At 46.6% G+C, this 19,732-nt stretch overlaps 1 protein-coding gene across 2 annotated transcripts in view; it reads right to left on the bottom strand.

Moving 5' to 3' along the window:
• NLK (nemo like kinase) overlaps positions 1–19,732 on the bottom strand; it is a 1,539,426-nt gene that overhangs the window by 669,874 nt on the left and 849,820 nt on the right. For both annotated transcript variants that reach the window (XM_069615020.1, XM_069615019.1), the window contains exon 6: positions 5,554–5,763. In XM_069615020.1, the coding sequence (XP_069471121.1) occupies positions 5,554–5,763 (210 nt within the window). The remainder of the gene's footprint in view (positions 1–5,553; positions 5,764–19,732) is intronic.

The raw sequence follows: 19,732 nt of genomic DNA, 5'->3' as shown, positions 1-19,732 counted from the left end.
TCTCCTCCTCCTCAACCCCTCCTAGGGCGCATTGTCCTCCGCAGGGTGTACATCTGATCTGTACTCCTCCCCGGAAGGTCTTTAAGGCTGGCAACCTTCTTCATATTGCCACTCTCAACTCTCGCTCTGCTGTCAACCACTCCTCGGACATCTGCCACCTCCTTAAATAACTAGACCTTGATGTCCTTGGTCTTACTGAGACATGGTTCACGGCCAGCTCTGTCACAAGCTTTGACAGTCTCCTCCCTGATGGTTACAAGATCCTCCCCGCACCCAGATCCTCCCGGTCCGGTGGGGGTGGGGAGGGGTTACCTGATCTTTCCTGAGTGGATTCCTGTCTCTATCATTCCCACTCAGACCTACTCCTCTTTTGAATGCCTTATCTGTAGGCGCTCTCTCTCTCTCTTACCCATTCTCTTACTGTGGCTACCATCTACCGGCCTCCTGGTCAAATCACCTCATTTCTCTCTGAGTGGGCGGACCTCTCCTCCTCCTTCCTGGCCTCTACCACTCAACTAATCCTCCTCAGTGACCTCAATATCCATTTAGACTCTCCTTGTTCCTCCTCTGTACTCTTCTGTGACCTCTGTGACTCCCTCTCCCTGTCCATCCTCCCCTCTGGCCCGAATCACTCTGCAGGGCACACACGCGATGTCTTGATGTCCTCTGACCTCCTCCTCTCCATCCCTCTGACCAACCCTCCTCCTGGAGCGAACACTCCCTCCTCTCCTCTCATCTCTCCCTCTCTTCGCCCCAAGCCAAGCCTACCCCAACACTGCCACCTACCTTCTCGGACATCCGGCCCATGAATCGTATGTCAGTTGAGGCTTTCGCCACTACCTTCTCTCCCCCCCTCCACCTCTGGCTGTCTCACATCCTGACCCAGCCCTGTCTCTGCTCTGCTCTTCAATTTCTGATACTCTCGATGCTCTTGCCCCTGTCATGAGGATCCGTTTGAAGTCCAAAGCAAAGTGCAATTCCTGGTATGACTCCGGTCTAGCTACACTTAAACGTAAGTGTAGGGCAGCTGAGAGGAAATGGAGGGCTTCTTGTTCATCCTCTGACAAACTGGCCTGTCGCCTGGACCAAAGGCAATACCGACTATCTGTCCTCACCAAGAACAGAGTCCACATTCAAGCTCGTGTCTATGCAGCATCTAACAACTCGACCAAACTCTTTAAAATCTGCAAGTAGCTGGCCAACCATGCTGCAGTCTCTACCCCTCCCGTTGCCTCCCAGGCACTTTGCAATGCCCTTGCCTCTCACTTTATCTCAAAAACCCAGGACATCCTGTCCACCCTCTCCCCCCTCCCCCTCTTCTCCTCTCTCTGTCTGTGCTTGCTGACCCTCCTTCAGCCCCCCCACCCTCCTTCTTGTCCTTTCCTCCTTTCTCCCCTGATGAGGTCGCTAGACAAGTCCGATCGATGAAAGCCTTGTCAAAACAGGTTCATCACTGTTCCTCTAAAACCATCAAGGACCACATTGACGCCCTCCCTCCGGCTCTTGCTAATTTTTGCAACCACTACTTTGCCTCAGGATCCTTTCCCTCCCCTCTGAAGCACTCCCTTGTGCATCCTCTTCTCAAGAAACCCACAGCTGATCCTTCTTGTCCGGCTAACTATCGCACAAATTTCCATTACTCCCCATCTGGGCAAACTCCTGGAAAAGTTGGCCATCTCTCAGCTTAACCTTCATTCCAATTCTGTTGGGTGTCTCCATGACCACCAGTTTGGCTTCAGTGCTGCCAGAAGCACGGAAACTGCTCTCCTGAACATCCGTGAAGATCTGCTCTCCAACCTTGACTCTAACAGTCCATCTGTCCTCATCCTTCTCGATCCCTCTTCTGCCTTCGACACGGTCAACCATACAATCCTGCTCAACCGTCTCTGTAATAACCTGGGTATCACTGATCAGGCTCTGGACAGGCTGACCTCTTTCCTCTCCAATCGACCCTCCCAAGTCCAATCTATCTTCCTCTCTACCTGTGGTGTTCCCCAGGGGTCTAACCTCTCGCCCTGGCTTTTCAACCAATACCTGGAAACTCTCGCCCACTGCATTGCCATTTTCTGCTCAAATTTCCAGTGCTACGCTGATGACAACTCATTTTCTGGCTGCCCTCGGCCACATCCTCTCCCTCTCTCATCTATGTTTGCCTAATTGCCATTCAAGATTGGTGTGCCGCCAATGATCTTTGTCTGAATGCAAGACAGAGATCCTCTTATCGGCACACATTTACCATACTTTCCCCTCCCTCTCTGGCCAGCCTCCCTTGGCCCTCCTCCTACCCCCACCTGCGAGGCTAAGAATCACGGGATCATCTTTGACTCCACACTTTCCTTCTCCGCCCACATCTCTAAAAAGCCAAACTTCCTATTGCACCTCCTCAAAGGTACTCTGCCTTTCCTCTCCTTCCCCCAGAAGCGCATGGTCTACCAAGCTCTGGTTCTCTCTAGGTTTGACTACTGTAATAGCCTCTTTCTAAATCTACCTGCCTCTACTCTCCGCCTTCTGCAACTAATCCAGAACAGGACTGCAAGACCTGTCCTTGGCCTCAAGCCCTGGTATTGAACCTCTCCAGCTCTGAAATTTCTTCATTGGCTCCCAGTGGATGCAAGGATTACATTCAAAACCCTCTGCATTGTTGACAAGGCCTTCTGGGGCCTGGGTCCAAAATACCTTCAGCTATCCCTCCGCAAATACCTCCCCTCTCAAACTTTTCGCTCCTCTTCCTCGAACTCCCTCAGGGTCAGTTGCTTTTCAAAGAAATGGGCTGGGGGTAGATCTCTGTCTTCGGCTGGGGCCTCCCTCTGGAACAGCCTCCCTGCCACTCTAAAACTTGAGGAGAACCATCTCCGGTTCCGGAAGCACCTCCAGACCTTCCTCCTAGCTCTGCCTTCGCTCCCCATCTCCCCTGCTGATCTGTTCTCTCTTGGCACTGTGCACCTGACCACCCTCTGTCCTCCGAGCCCAGGTACTTGCTCACCCTGCCAACCTCCTGCACTGTATACGGGCCACACCTTGCACTGGGGTCTGTATCTGTACCCATACAGCCCCCCACCCTTTTCTTCCAGCACTTATCAGACCTACCCTGTCTGCTACCTTAAACCAAACACTTGCCAATTGCTGGCTGCACTACCACTGTTTATTGCCTTTATTATTTATTCATTTATTATTAATCTGTTTCTCCTTTGCTCCGCACTTTCCACTTCTCCCCACTTCCATGCACTTTTACCCTCCCCCTCTCTCATGCACTTGCGCGTTCTCAACGTCACTCTGCCTAGTAAGATCGTTGTTTTGTTCTCCCCTGTTCCCTTGCCTTGTCGCGCTCTGAAACACTTGTGTATGAGCACGATAGAAATAAAATATCAATATCAATATCAGTTCCTCATCTTTTGATATATTCATCTCCAGATTCAGCTGCTTTGGCAAAACTACTTAGGCAGAAGTACATGTAGTTGGTTCGATGTCCCTCGAGGGCCTCCGTTTCGATGTCGACGTCATCAAGGGTACATATAGCCCATGCAGCGCCCGTTTGATTCAGTTCTGTTTTTACGCCCCTTGACAAATCTTAAGAGCACTTCTAAAATTATTATTCTCTTCTCCAAATTTGACACTGCTTTGGCAGTCTATCAAAAGATGAGGAATACGTGGGAAAACAATCCATTCGAGGAAAAAGTTGTGTACCCCTGGTAACGTTCTATCGAGTGGATGTTTCTCCCACCCTACCCCACAGTAGAATTTCTGTGCATTACACTTTACGCTCCTTCAAAGTCTTACACTGCCATGGGCACACTAACATACAATAAACCAAAATGAGGGGTATGTGTGTCGGAAGGTTCATGTTCTTCATAAATTAAAGACAAAGACTTGAAGAAATCCTTCCTTGGAAAAGGTTTAAACGTTTTTTCAACCTCCTTAGCGGCAATGGCAGGTTTAGAGAGGGCAAAGGCTTTGATGGTCTCGACCCTGATGGTCTTGATGGCGTCCGATACACATGGCATTGATGGTTTCAAACCTGATGGCGTTGATGGTCTTGACACTAATGCCGTTGATGCTTTGGACTGAAATGGCGTAGATGTTTTCGAAGAGCTTGTCGAAGACCTCAAAGGGCTCAAACCCCGACTCGAGGGGTTTCTGGCCTATGTCCCAAGCTCAAGGGCACAGGATTTTGGTTTATTCCTTTCGTTGTCAGCCTTCAACGGCGCGACAGGAGCATGACTCTTGGTCTTCTGTTTCGAGGGGGGTCGGGACCTTCTCAAAATTCTTTAACATTTCCTGTCTGAATGCCTCCCATTTAGCAGGAGTCGACGATTTGGTCAGGCAAGATATTGTTCCCTCAAGAGAAGTATCAGAGGAAGAGGTGGAAGGTGACCTATGGCGCCTCGGCTTCATCTTCTTGGAAGAAGATGAAGAGCGCTTTTTGGACTTTTTCCTTGGAGAAGAGTAGCCTTTCGACTCGTCAGAGGAGAGCTTTTTCGACAGAGTCACTGAGGGTGATTTAGGCCGCTAACTTCTCTTTTCGTTCTTTCAACACCTTAGCAGTTTTTTTTTGACAGGATCGACAGTCTGCCATCTCATGCCCCACGCCAAGACACCACAGACACACTCGATGAGGGTCTCTGAGTGACATCTTGATGCCGCAATTGTGGCATTTTTTAACCCAGACTTCGGGGTTGATGGTGTTGATGACGAGGCCATCGTTTTCGAGTATGTCACAGTTTATAAATGGAACTGAAGCGCCCGTAATTCTCAAAGCATTAGCTTTCCTGGAAAAACAAAACTGAAGCTAACAGGCGCCAGTTATGACGTTGGTATCAAGAAGGAAGCCTGCATCGACGCACATCGCCCTTTTCCCAAAAAAGAATTCTGAAGCAGGACACGAAAATATCAGAAGATGAGGAATATGTGCGAGGACACAATCCATTCAAAAGGAGCATTACGAATGAGATAAAGTAGGGAAAGAGATTATAGAGGGATGCCGGAGGTGGCGACTGGTGTGAGGCACAAGGGGTGGGAAGCACAAGGATGGTAGAGTAAAACATGGGAAAGAGGGAGGATGAACTGGAGACCAGAAGCAATGCTGTGTGTCATGAGATACAAAGGTCGAGATAAGGGCACTGAGGGCAGAGGTAGACAGAGAAAGAGTGCAGTAAAGAGAAAGAGTGTAGGGATTCGAAGAGGAGAGTTTAAATATCTGAAGAGAGAATGAAGGTGAAGAGGATGGAAACAAGGGGGGCAAGTAAAGTTTGTGACGGGAAGGGAAGAGACACAAGCGATGAAGAAAAAGAAGGGGAAGAGAACCAAACTTTGATAAGACTGCAAGTAACAATGAAAAGTGATGTTTTTCTTTAGAAAAGCCTGACACAGCTCAGAGACCATTGCCCTAAGCAATGTAGTGGAAAGCATTATGTGGGATCACATTATTCATCAACATCTTGCAAACAATCAGAATGCCACTGCATACAATTTTTAGAAATGTAGATTTTAATTAATATAACTAGGACAACAATATTAAGAAAAGAAACAAAATAAAGAGTAGCAAGTATGTTTTACCTGTTGGATTGGGCTCTGTGCCTGAAATAATATTCTTCGCCCAAGCAACTCCGCAAATATGCAACCAACAGACCAAATGTCAATAGCATTGCTATAATGACGACTACCCATCAGTATTTCTGGAGCCCGATAATACTGAGTAACAACTTCCTGAGTCATGTGACGAGATTCATCAAGTTCTTCCAGCCTTGCCAATCCAAAATCGCAAATCTAAATGTAATAAACATTGAACAGTTTAGAACACAAAGTTATATTTCACAATAATGCACACTATATAATGCTTTCACAACGAAACAAAAAGCTTAATAGTAGACATGTAATTTCCGAATAGTGCCAAAGGAGTTTATATGGAAGGAGAGCAAACCGCAAAAAACGAACTTGTTTTGTCTAGAGCAATGACCCTAACTGATTAAGCATTACTGATGATTTATGGCAATGGAATGCTTTATTGGGTTAAAAAATAAAACCACAAACTATGAAGTAAAAATCAGCCTTCGTCACTACCCCTTTCAGAAACCATTGCAAATCCAGTAAAAAAGAGTTACACGTTCCCTATTACACTAGCTCTGCAAACTTATTCTATGCATCGCCATATAGGATGATGTCTGGCAATAACCTTACTTTACACAAAAAATGTATCTTAGATTTCTTTATTTCAAATGAAATGTGCAAGGTTTGTTGCAAACCATAGGCACAATACATGATAAGACATTTCATACTGGAACCACAGGATATCAAAGGATGTAGCTAAGATGTGCAGCTGCTCAGAAAAGCAGTTTGTCCAGTTTCAGTCTCTGAACACAATCACAAAGTAGCTGGCAGAAACCAAAAGTGGCAGTTTCGAGCATCATGTTGTAAAATGGTGTTATCCCTTGCATCAACAGGCATGCTGCAAAACACGTTTAGCATACATTCCCATTAAAAATAGGGTTCATCACATTGAATGCATTTAAATGGACTAGGAAGAAAAATGTGGAAATGGGTGTCTGTCCTTGGGGATGAGATAGGAGCTCGTTTTACACAGAACAAAGAGGTGTGGTGACCTGGAATGAGGAGACTGGCCACGTGAAGGCATGGTTTTTGCTGCAAACGTTTATTAAACAGAAAATGTAAGCCTATCGATCCCTAAAACTAGAGGTGGTCGCCCTTTCTCAAAAAAACTAAAAACAGGGCGTCAGGAAGTCCGTTGTGTGAAAAGAAAAGCTACCGCCGCCTAATCGAAACTTCTATTCTATCCCTGTCACTTAAACACAAATCAGTAAACTAACGGAAGAGTTCTTATCCCAACTCAGGAGAATGACTCTCCAAGTTTTAGGTTCCACAAAGTTCCAGAAATGTTACAGGACTAGGAGAATGGCTCCATTCTCCTAGTTTGCACACAGTTTTCAACAGGTTTGCCTCGAGTTTCATTATCTTTAGATTCTTCATCAATTCTTCAAGTTTTCTCCACTGACTTTGTATTATCTCCTATTGAAACTGTACTTCAACACTGTGACGAGGGAGAGACTTCCAGGGCTCCCCTTGACTCTTCAACGTTTTACTAATATTGTTCAAACTGCTCCCACCGGGACGAGGGAGAAGCTCCCCGAGTCCTTCTGGACTCTTCAATACCACAGTCTTATGGAACTGACCAGGGAGTTGCCTCTCAAAATGATCTACTTCTCACTTGTCGTCTTGTTTCACCTTCTCAAGTTTTCCCGGCATCCTCCCGGACGTATTACTGTTCCTGTTACTTTATTGTGTTGAACACTTTACCGGTTTCGCCTGGGGTCACAGGTTTGCTAATTTTTCTTTCTTCTTCTGCTCTTCTTTGGCTAGCTTGACTTTACGGTACGTTACTGCTGGCGGTCTGGGTGTAGTTTCGGACCAGACGGTCCACCTGTTACAAGTAGCGCAATCACCACCACAGTTCCTCGTACTTCCTATGCAATCGCCTCCGATGCTCTGCCACCTTCCCACTGACTCTCAGCTTCAAGGTTGTTGACTCTCAACCAACAGGCGAGACGCTTTCCTGGCATCCCTCGGTTTATCCTATTCACTCCACAATGCTGCTTTGACACAGCCTTTGATCACCCTGTTTCCAACTCACAGGCTTTTTGCCAGCCTCCTAGATCACCGACTTCTCCTTCCGGATGTCGCTCTCTTAATCCTTTTTTACTGTTTAGTTTAAGTAGCTGAGACTACCCCAGCATAATGTCAGTTTGACAGACAACAGCTGGTTGAACACTCTTCATGCTTGACTGTAGCGTTATCAGGTTCTTCTTCATCCCAGTACCGATCATAGAGCGATTGTCTGATGCATTACTGTAACACATGGTCTTAAACTTTATCATATGTAAGGAAGGGTTGGGTGTTGTTGTTACCCTGTGGGGTTGCAAGAAAAGGGGCTGTGTCGCAGATTAATGTCCTTGTCCCCAGGAGGGGACTTCTGCCCCACGAGATCCTCCCACGTTACCACCCCTCGGGGGACTATCAGTTAGCGGCCTCACCCTCCTAGCCTCATGGAAAGGGGATCCCCTCTGGGAAGAATTGACGTCATCTGGAGGATCATCACAAAGGGTAATTCCTCTTTAAAATAATGTGTGTTCTGCGGTAAGGCATGTCAGCGTAGGCGTGGATAGCCGTGCTGACCCTGCATACCAGTTACACCCATCAGTCCTTGGAGACACTAAACGATTGACCGACTAATGTCCTTTTTGTAGGGGGGCAGGGGGCAGGGCGAAAGGAGGAAATGGGTCTATGTAATAGGAGTAAAAAAAGTCACTACAGTGAGTACTATGTCCTGTTCCCTTTCCTCCATACTTATGGGAGATTAAAAAGCACAAATCAACCAGGGGAGGCTGGAATTCATTTTAGATGTACACATTTTGTAGAACTGCCTGCCCAAATCTGGCGCCTGACCTTGCAGCATTGTCAATGCAGTAATACCTTCAGAAAGTGTGTTGGGAAGACCAGGTGGCGGTCTTACTGATAACATCACAATGGATATTCTGCTGAAATGCAATTGCAGTATCTTTGGCTATAGCTAAGTGTGGGAGCAAGCCCTTAGGAATTGATTTCTTTTGAAGTCTGTAAGCCTCTGCAATCTAAGACGATCCATCAGACAGTCAGTGCTTTGGTAGCCTGAACATCAGGTTGTTGCCAGCCAAAAGTTATGAACAGACTGACTTTTTGAACGATTTAGATAAACTAAGTAAACGTTAAGTGTGTGGCACACATCCAGATAATGCAATGTGCTTTCCCCTTTGGTCTGAGAAGAAACAAAAGGTAGGAAGGCCACATTTCTAATTTATGTGAAAGGCAGAGACTATTTTAGGTAAAATTTAGGATGGGTTCTATGGACAACCATATCCCTATGAAAAAACGTCTACAGTTCAGGCGCTGAAGAGGCCTAGATTTCGCAGACTTTTTTAGCTCAAGTGGCAGAAACTAAAAGGGCTGCTTTCCAAGAAACAAGTCTGTTGTCTGCCACACAGACACCGGCGGGTGAAGATAAAGATGACTCTGCAAAGGCCTCTTAACGATTGAATTCTATGTGGAAATTGAAAGTTCTTTAGAGGTGGCAAACACCAATGGCAGATACATATGATCAACAAGAATCTTTCCTCTAGAGGACGCCAGGTAGGAAAGAAAAGACAGAACATTGTATAAACATGGATGTGCGTATTTAGTCAGCGTTCCAGCCTCCAGTAGCAAAAACGAGTCCACTTGCTTACTGTGACCTCGTCGAAGATTTCCTGGCTGCTTGCATTAACACAATTTTCTGGTCTAAAAGACGTAAGTGCGCAAAGGCTACCTTTTCAGGTATCGTGCCGCCAAGTTCATGGACAGAAGGGAGGGGTGCAACACCCAACCCTCCTGTTGGTTAAGAATGTCCCGTGATATCGGAAGAAGAGCCGGACAACCCAAGGGTTAGAATGTTGGAGTACAAAAATGGAGGTCGGCCAATCTGGGGCTATTTTGGGAATGAGGGGTGGAGGAGGAAGTAATGCATAACAAATCTCGTGGGGGAGCGTCTCCCAAGGAGGACGAATCCAGTCTAATCAAAGATGCAAAGAGGGGACATTTGGACGTTTTAAATAAGTGCACGTTTGGGAACATTTCCGAAAGATTTCCGGAAGCATCTTTGATCTCCCACTTGTGGTTGCACTGAGAGGTGACTCAGACTGTCTGCCATTGTGTTGAGTTCCCCTGGCAAGTGTATCGCCTGGAGCGATGGTGAATGGCCCATTCTCAACTTTATGTCAGGGGAGGGGACCTGGTTTCCTCCTGTTTTTTGACATAAAACATGGCCGTCATGCAGTCGGTCCTTATGAGGAGCGCAGAATTTCCGACTCATGGGAAGGAAGGATTTTAGCACCTTGGAGATCGCTAGCAGTTCCAACACGTTTATATGTAATTCTCTCTCCATTGATCAACCTGACTCTCCCATATAGTGCCCCAACCTTTGCCGTACGTAACAAGCTTTGGGCTTTGGTTACCCTTCATTGAAGATTATCATCATATCGCACTGTCACTGATGTGGCTGGCAACACGGGCAAACGAGGAAGCCAGCCTGTCTAAACTTATATTTGCTGATGCTCTTTCCCACATTGGTATATTTAAAATCAGATAGCTTACACATGCAAAAGCTACCCTCACAGCCAAAAACTATGGTAATTTATTTGAACATCCACACCTGATAGTCACAGTAAAGAGAAGGCTAAGGCCTTGTTTTTAAACATTTGTTAGGTTAGAAGGGAAATTACAGAAATGGTGAAATCTTCTAACAGAGCTCACCAGGTAATGATGTCACCCAGAAAAATTAACCTTACCTCGAGCAGTGCACAGGTGTATCTCAACTGGTCCATATACGGTTTAATGTTCTCCCTCTGAATTCTAGAACAATGGCAGGTGCTGGTAATTGATTCTCAAACCTGCCCCCAATGTCAAACGGATATTGAAACGGTGGGTCACTTTTTATTCTTTTGTCATCACTACACAGCAGTCCGTTAAAGAATGTTGGTTCTAGTTTTAAAACTGAGGGGTTTTACCAATTTAGCCTGGCACTATTATATTATATTTATAGCTGCAAGACGAATGTATGCTAAGGAAGATGTACATAGCTGACCCGGAGGAGAATATCTCCACCTTATATGCTGTTAATGTACTTTTTATGTCTTTTCAGCCCAAGCTCCCACTTTTACAGATTTTCATTGTTAAGGAAGCTTACTTATTGCTAAATAAACAGATGGAACCTTAGCAGCTGCACTGTGTTAAGTTTTACACGGTTTAATTGTATAATAGTTAATGTTTGTTTTAAGTGTTTTACTTGACCTGCATGTGTTTTGTGATTGTTTTTAATAATCGAATAAACTAATTCTGATTCTCATTCCCTCCTTTGGCGACCCCAGAGAGTGCATATGAAATTGCCCTACAGTTGCACCACAGCCAGTGAGACGAATCTATTATGGTGTGAAGCTGCGGGGGCTCCTGAATAGGTACTCCTGTCTGCAGATTTACATTGTCTTTCCACCGATGAATATCTGAGGGCAACTATGAAAGTATTGAAATTCTCTTTGTTTGCTTCTTGGTCTCATGAATCTGCGAAATGTAGTTGCAGACGCCTCATTCTGAGACGGGCAAAAGGCACAGCCAGAATAGAAGCTGCCATGAGTATCAGAAGATGTTGAAACAACCAAACCAAGGTTTCTTGGCGATTCAAGAAAGGCAATACAGTCAACTTTATGACTTGGATCCTCTCCTTCATGAGGAATACACAGCCTAAATTCAAGTATCCTCTGAAACCTTTAAACTTGATGCCCTCAGTGGGGACTAGACATGATTGTTTCTGAAAGTCCAAGGTAAATAATAGGTCTAACAACCGATCGAGCTATGCTCTCACTTGCTGATATGTCTCTTCTTGAATAAGCCAGTCCAGATATGGATACATATAAGTTCCCTCCGCTCTTAGGTGCACTACCACCGGACTCATTAACGCAGAGATGGGGACATGCAGGTAAGCCCCTTTCCGATCCACAGTACACTACCAATCTCCCCGGTGGAAGGCATTCTGGATTTAAGCTGCTGCGACCATCTTGAATTTTTCCAGGGTAAAGGACAGATTCAGAAACTAAAGGTCCAATACTGACTGCAGGCCTGGCTGGTTCTTTTTTGGGACAGTAAAAAGGCAAGTAGAAATTGTTTCCTCTAGGGGGCACCTCCTCTATCGCCTTGGTCTGCAGTAGATTGAGAATACGCTCAAAGCCGACTTGTGGAAGAAGGGGAGAAGAAGAAGGAGGAGGATTGGAGGCATGGTTAACCAATGTCTTCTGGTCACAACGGATAAAATGGTTTGCCCGTCCTGATGGTGCACAGAAATCCTGCCCCCTAACAGGGTGGAGTGTATCTGTACAAAACTCTAATTGCTTCTTGGATTCAACAGAGGAGGATAAGAAGAATCTTCTGTTGGATGATCTTTGCTGTTCACTTCTGTGGGTGCTAAGGCACCTATCGGGATGCCTGCTCTTTCTGTCCTGGTAGCCGCAAAAAACACCAAAATGTTTGACTGACCAAGGTTGTATTTAAGACGGAAAGGAATTCTGAGGCCCCTTTGCACAATCTGTAAGAGATATGGCCATCAGTGTGGATACCTTTTTCTTATTCAATTTCTTGTCCATCGACAAGTGGAATAAATCATTGCCCTTGAAAGGATGAGCCAATATTTTTTCTTGGACATCCTATTAAAATGAGCTGCCCTACTCCAGGCTGTACAGCCCACGTCAATTTCTTGACCAATGGCCCTAGATGCTGTCTCTATATGGTGCATTGAGGACTCTCTCAAATCCTGAGCGATACGTTTTGCTTCAGCCATGCCTGACTTGCATGCAGCCAGTAAATAATGCTGAAAATATGACATTTCAAGCAAAAGCCTTTTATTTGGTGCCGCTATTAGGGCATTGGCCTGCCGAAAGTGAAGTGCAGCATTGGCATAAACCTTTTTGCCATAAGTATCTATCAATATGTCCCCTTGGAAAGGGGAGTGGAAGACTGAGCTTCAAAAGACATAGCTTGTACAGGATCTTGAGAAAAAAGTGTTGCCACTGCAACTACTGAAGATTGTGGGTGTGGCTGAACACTGGGGGACATCCAGAACTTGCGAAAAGGAGCTGGTGGAAATGGTAATGGAGCCACAGGCTCCGGAGCGGATGTGATAGGTGGTGTCCCTATTGGCTTGACAGTAAGACTAGCTGTTGCTGGTATCAGAGTTGATGATGGGCCATGGGAGCTTCTGGCTAGGTAGGTGGCACTTGTTGCATCAGTGCCATTTGTGGAGCTATTTCCGTAATGAGATCTTTTAAAATATTGCACCATCGGCTCTGAATTCAAGATTCCCTGACATTTCTCAAAAAACCTGTCCTTCATGTTAAAAGCTGAATCTGAAGTCCACAAAGACCAAGATCACAGAGTCCATGTTGAAGAGCTGGGTAAGGCATAGGGTGTCTGGCAGGAGGTGACATAACAAACCTTCGGTAGGAAGAGAGCACTCGGTACGCAGTGGGCCAAGTTGACATTAGTGACCAGTCAACTCAAACAAAAGCCTCTTTATTGACTGTGGGAGGCAGGGGAATTTGAGATGTTCTGGAGTCGAATGTTTTCAGGGAGTCCAGCAAACATGTTTCTGAAATCTCCTCAGCAGTACTAGACACAGAGTCAAAGTGTCCTTCTTGTTGATGCCTAGCCACCATTTTATGGGGCTATGATGCTGCTCTTTCGATGGCGTTACAGTAGTTGAGAAGTGGTTGGTTGGTGTTTCTTACCACACAACACAAATTCTAGAGTTACCCTTTTTGTTCGGTGCCAAAAATGTACTGGTGAACTGTGACTCAAGACCTCAGAGAGGTTTTGAGGCAGCTGATGCACCGGCAGATGGTAAAGAAGCCGCTGCTTGAGCTGGCTTTGCACCCCTTCCTCGTCCACCACGAGGAAATCTTCTTTGGCCCCTTTGACTGGCCATTCCTTTCGCCCTTCCAACTGAGGGCTAGTAGCAAAAAGATCTACGCCTCTAAGGTAGTCCACTAGGTCAAAAAGGCTGAGGTTGCTGTTGTAATGTGCATCTGAAAGGCTAACATCACTGATGGTGGAATGTGGTGATGTCAGTGTGTGTGGAACCTGGTGATGTCAGTATGTATGGAGTGTTGGCTTGTTATGCTGTGAATGCAGGTTCCATACTTTACAGTTGAGATCTAGCTGGCAAGGAGGGATGTGCCGATGTTTATCTTCCTGGCAATTACTACAATAAACCTACAAATAACTTACCTGCTGGTCCGGGTGTTCTTCAGGTACCAAGTTATTACACTGGCGAAGAGGATGGGATGATGTCGTGGAGGGGACAGCGTGCAGTTGCTGCGTGCAGATTAGAAAGGCTGCTACAATGTGTTTGGGCAGCCTCGTTATACCGAGAGCAGCAATGTTTGGGATTTTGCCCCGGACCTCAAGACAAGGACAGCGAGCCCGTCGGATGAGAGGACAGAGTGCTCTTTCGGATTGGCGGACATACGTTAAGGAGATATGTTTAAGGACGAATATTGCGTGCGCCGCAAGATCTTTTTGGAACGTTGGAAGAGTGGGGTCTTATTTCCGAGAGCAGCGCCACGTGAGGATGACTACATTGCTGCTTGAACATTCCGATAGCAGCGCCACGTGAGGATGACTACTTGGCTGCTTGAACATTAAGAAGCAGCAGTAATGTGGAGGCCGGTTTGTGTGCTGTGTAGTGTTTATGTTGTGGCCTTTTTCTTATGTGTCAGTCCTGCGGGCCGGTGTGCGTGAGTATGTGTTAGTTTATGTTGTGGCCCTGTGTATTTTTCAGTAATGTTTCCAGATGATGTGTTATCAGTTGCAAAATGCATTTTTCTTGCGTAACCCGTTTCTTTTCTAACAGGTGTATTGAGTGTGCGTACCTGGACTCGTGTGTGGCGGGTTCGAGTACTGTGTACCGAGTGATTTTAATAATGCATGATGTGTTATCAGTTGCAAAATGCATTTTTCTTGCGTAACCCGTTTCTTTTCTAACAGGTGTATTGAGTGTGCGTACCTGGACTCGTGTGTGGCGGGTTCGAGTACTGTGTACCGAGTGATTTTAATAATGCACTCATACCTGGACTCGTGGGTTGCGGGTTCCAGTACTGTGTACTTAGTGATTTTAAGAATGCAATTAAAGTTTACTTTTACAGGAGGGGCCTAATGTTCGGGCTATTGGACTCACAGGTGGGTTTGGACTTGCGGGTTTACTGGGTTCATGACAGAACAGGAGCTGTCGTCGTCCAGTGCGTTCGCAGCTTTTGCTATTTTCAAATTGCATTGGTTGCATACTAATGTCTAAATCTCTTATTATTTTGTCATCCGTCCCCTGCATTGCATGAGTGGTGTTTGCTTATGTATGTGATTATCACATAATTTAGGTTACCCTTAGTATGCGGTTGCGCATTCTGGCAGGGGCTTGGGGCCTAAAGCTGATTTTAGTGTTTTCAGTTGCAGTTATGGATACTGTTGTGGTTAGGGTGGTGTGTTCCACTCATGATTCCTCTGAGGGCAGTTCATGGGCTTAGGGGGGTGTCCCATTGAGGTGTACTGCGTTGTTGTTATGGTGCACTGCGGTGTAGCAGTTGGGCAAGGACTAGGGGTCCTGGGTGGAGGTGATTTTTGGCAAGGACTAGTGGTCCTCGGTTGTGGTGTTGGTGTGCTGCGCTATTGCAGTTTGGCTGGACTAGGGGTCCTGCGGTGTAGTGTTGGTAGGCTGGAGTGGAGCAGTTTGGCTGGACTAGGGGTCCTGTGGTGTAGTGTGGGTGTGCTGCAGTTTGGCAAGGACTAGGGGTCCTGGGTTGTGGTGCTGGTGGGTTGCAGTTTGGCTGGACTAGGGGCCCTAGGTGTGTGTGAGTGTACTGTCAATGGCAGTTGGTTGAGACTTGTGTCTCGTATTGTGGTGGTTTAAGGAGTGTGTTTTGCGCAGTCTAGTTGGACTGTATTTCTTAGGTGTTCTGGGTTGTCTTAGGTGTGCTCTGTATGGGTGCTGTTGTGAAATGATGTTGGGATGGTGTGCTTGTTGTTGCTCTTGGTGAGCTGGGATTGTGCCCGGGGGTGGCAGCCCTGGTGCCCTAAGGTGCAGACTAGGGTGGAAGGTTGTTTGTGCACGGTTGGTTTGGCGTGTTAGGTAGTGTACTTTTGGGGAACTCTGGGGGGTGGCAGGTCCCAGGTTTCAAGGGGCAGCTTGAAACAGGTGGTAGTGCTTAGTTTATTATTTTGGTTTCTTGGGTGTATTTCCATTTCTGGTTTTTAAGGGAGGAGTTAGCCCTTATTCGACTTCGGTGGGTTCCTCGTTGTGTGTGTTTTGTGGGGAAGGAGTGGAGTTGGAGATGGAATTGAATGTGCCCTTGTTGACACGGGTTTGGTTAAGTTGTCCAATTTGTTGGAGGCATAGTTAGAGAGTGTATTCTTGGGGTGCCATGTAGGTTATGCTAGTCCCATGGTTTTATTGCTAAGCTTTTCTGTAGTTTTATTTATTTGGATTAGTATAGGGTGATAGTGAGCTACAGGTGGCAGCTTTTCTTGTCGCCAGTGGAGTTTCGTTAGTTGGTGCATTTACGTGCTGGCCGCACGTGTATGTAGGGGATTGTGTTAGTGATTGTTTTTAGTTGAGTTTATGCTTGTTCAAGAAGTGTAAGGAGGGAGAGGTGTTGTAATGTGCATCTGAAAGGCTGACATCATTAATGGTGGAATGTGGTGATGTCAGTGTGTGTGTAACCTGGTGATGTCAGTATGTATGGAGTGTTGGCTTGTTATGCTGTAAATGCAGGTTCCATACTTTACAGTTGAGATCTAGCTGGCGAGGAGGGACGTGCCGATGTTTATCTTCCTGGCAATTACTACAATAAACCTACAAATAACTTACCTGCTGGTCCGGGTGTTCTTCAGGTACCAAGTTACTACAGTTGCCTAATAGCAGCGCCTAAAGGTTTGGCTGCTGCCTTCGAGGTCTGCAACTTCTCAACACTCGTCAGCCTTGTTGCCAAAAAGGTGAGACCCGACTTCCGCAACCACTCAAACCTGCGCATAACAGTGCTGGTAGCCATGGCTCTGCTGATGCTATCAGCAGAATCCAAACCTGACTGAAGCGACTCGCACATGGCTTCTTTTCCGTCTCTAACTATGGCTAAGAACCGGTTTCTTTCATCCCCTAAGGAATGTTCTCTGCCTCCATTGAAATGCAGTCCCATAGAGTGAACGTACATTTTGCCTGGGCACATGTGGAGTTGGTAGATTTGAGTGCCATTCTCCCTGCGGAAAAAACCTTCCTTGCCCATCCATATACACTTTTGTTGTCCCTATCTGGAGGTATGGTAGGGTAAGCTGCTTGCTTAGATGTTGCAGTAGCTGCCTGCACCACCAGACTCTCTGTAGTGGGATGTTTCGACAGGTAGTCAGGGTCACTACTGGAAAGGCGGTACTTCTTGGTCAAGTTCTTATTTAAAGCCAAATTGGTTTCTGGTGTTTCGCAATTTGTCGCAACCCTTTTCTGTAAAGCAACATGAAATGGTAATATTGGATCTGACTGAGAACCCTTATCTAAGATGTCTGTTGGATCATCTTGTTCGAATGGTAATGGGGGTCTAGCCCACCCCATATAGTCCACTACCTTAGACATGAATTGTCTGTTTGACGCATCTGCATGCTCCCCATCCTCTGGTCTCCCAAACTCCAACTCAGGTGAGGTATCCACCCCACTTGCAGTCTGTAGGTTGTCATAGAGGTCCCACAACTCCACCTGGACTCCTCTGCAATAAAACTCTCAGGTACATTAGACGTACCACATTGGAGGCCAAATGGAGCCTCTTCATCTGACTGCTCATTCTCTTCGTAAATGGAAGAAAGAGACTTAAAATAGTCTTTCCTGGGAGTGGAACATATGTTTTCTCGGGAATGAGGGATTTTGCAGATAATGAGTCTGACGCTGGAATAGTCGTCGAAACTTTCTTCATTGGTGCTGTAGATTTTATTGGGCACTCAGCGTCGATGGCGCAGCTGGCAATGATGACGTACATGGCGTCAATGCCTTCGGCGACGATGTCGAGGGTTTGGCAGGCGTTGAAGGCGTTGACACCCTCGACTTACGCATCTGGCTCGACTGATCCTTTGAGGAGACTTCATCTGATCAAGGCCTCGAGGGCTCTCGATGCAGATGGGGCATTCGTCCCAGGCTCCTATCCAGCTTTTTTTGAAGGCGTGCTAGGAGCATGGCTTGGAGGCTTTTATTTTTTCGACTATTTTGAGCATCTCTGCTCTGAAAGACTCCCACTAGGCCGGAGTGGACTTTTTGGTTGGTTAAGAATGTCAGTCTCTGAAATTCCACTCTCTTCCAACCCCCACTCCTCCTCACCTGACTCTTCAGAAGATAACTTCTTTCGATGACGCTTCTTCTTCTGTGGCCTTTTTTTTTAAAAAGAGATATGGCTGACCCCGGACAGAAGCCACCCTGCCTCCCTAAGTGACAGGGACGCAGGGGACCCCCTCCCGGAAGGGCCAATGAGAGGAAAAAAGCGTGGGCTTAAAAAAACCTCTCTTGTCGGTAGTCTCTTGTTGGGTGTCTGGATGGTCCAGAAAGATATCCAGCAGTAGTGGAGAAATACTGGTATGCGTAGATCCGATGACAAACACCCAGGAGAGTCAGATGGTGAGATCAGTAGCAGGGGACACAGAAGGTGAGGAAACAAATATGTAAAAATTAGGAAGCAAAAGAGCTAGCGACTTCCAAGGAGAAACGCACTGGGAAAAAACAAAGACAGGGTGTAAGGGCAGAAAAGGAAAAGGTAAAAACAGTAGGAAGTCAAGGGGTAGAAAAAGTAAGGAGCGCAAAGAGGAAGCAAAGACAACGAGAGGCAGCAGTGCCGAGCGGGAAGGAAGAGGAGACACAAGCCACAGCAGAGACAGCGGAAGACTTGGTGCCAGAAAATCAAAAAATAAGCAGGTGTGTCGAAAGGGAAAGTGTGGGGAAACTAGTCGAGCGGCAGACAGAAGGCGGGCCAAAAGGGAAAAGAGCGGGGCAAGACCCGCGAGGTATTGCAATGAGGACGGAGAAATTCCGAAACCAGCAAAGCGCAGGCACCCGGAGCAAGAAGCGATGGGTTGCAACGCGCTGGAAGGAAACGGAGGCAGGGCTTAAGACCAGAATAGAAACAATAAGCAGGCAGAAGCTAGACCACAGGAAGGGGAAGACAACATGGAACCATTCAATGGTGGAGGAACCGCCATCTCGGCCATAAGCCGCAGGCGGGAGAACGAGCCAGGCGCGTGACAAAGAAACCCTCTTGGGGGAAGCATCCGATGACAAAGTCAACGAAGGCGACCTACGGTGCATTCTCTTTGACTTCTTCGAGGATGAACAAGAGTGGTGGGAGCCACTCCTTGATATTGACCACTTGGCCGCCTTTCTCCGAGGAGAGTCACCTCTTGACTAGTTGGTCGAAGCTTTCACGGTCGGGGTAGGAGATTTAGGGATTCGACCTACCTTCAACTTCCAATTATGTTCCTTCATGGCCTTTCCGGTCATAGACTGGCACTTGGAGCAGTCAGGGGGGGTTATGGTCCGCCCCGAGGCACCACAAATAGATTCGACGGGAATCGGTCAAATACATTTTCGACCCACAATCCCGACACTTTTTGAACCCGGTCTTCATTGTCTATGAAAAAGACATCTCTATTTCTCGAAATAACAAAGTCGTCACAAAGGTGAAAAAGTGTGCCGGATTTCTCTACGCTAAAGCTGTAGCAGAAAAACAGAACTAAAGCCAACGGGCGCTGCGCATGCTATATATGCCTTCGATGACATTATCCTTGATACGGAGGCCTTCGAGGGACATCAAGTCGACGCCATTGACGCACAGCACCCTCTGCCGAAGGAGCTGAAGCTGGATAACATATATCAAAGATGAGAACTACATTGCAGCCCCGACCTGCGGAGAGAAGGCAGGAGACTTCCCTGCCTGAACAACGTCCAGCGCTCCGCTCCCAGTGAGGAACAACAGCACCCTCCAGAGACATCCTGATGATTAAGTAAGCCACAACGAAATAACAAGATTTATTCTCAAAAGGTGCCACAATTTATCCTTACTGCACCATTGCACACTGAGGCTTCCAGAAAATC

The sequence above is a fragment of the Ambystoma mexicanum genome, chromosome 9, assembly GCF_040938575.1.
Source record: "Ambystoma mexicanum isolate Mex_15411 chromosome 9, UKY_AmexF1_1, whole genome shotgun sequence".
Classification (NCBI taxonomy): Eukaryota; Metazoa; Chordata; class Amphibia; order Caudata; family Ambystomatidae; genus Ambystoma; species Ambystoma mexicanum.
This window is presented reverse-complemented; position numbering and strand designations above follow the sequence as displayed.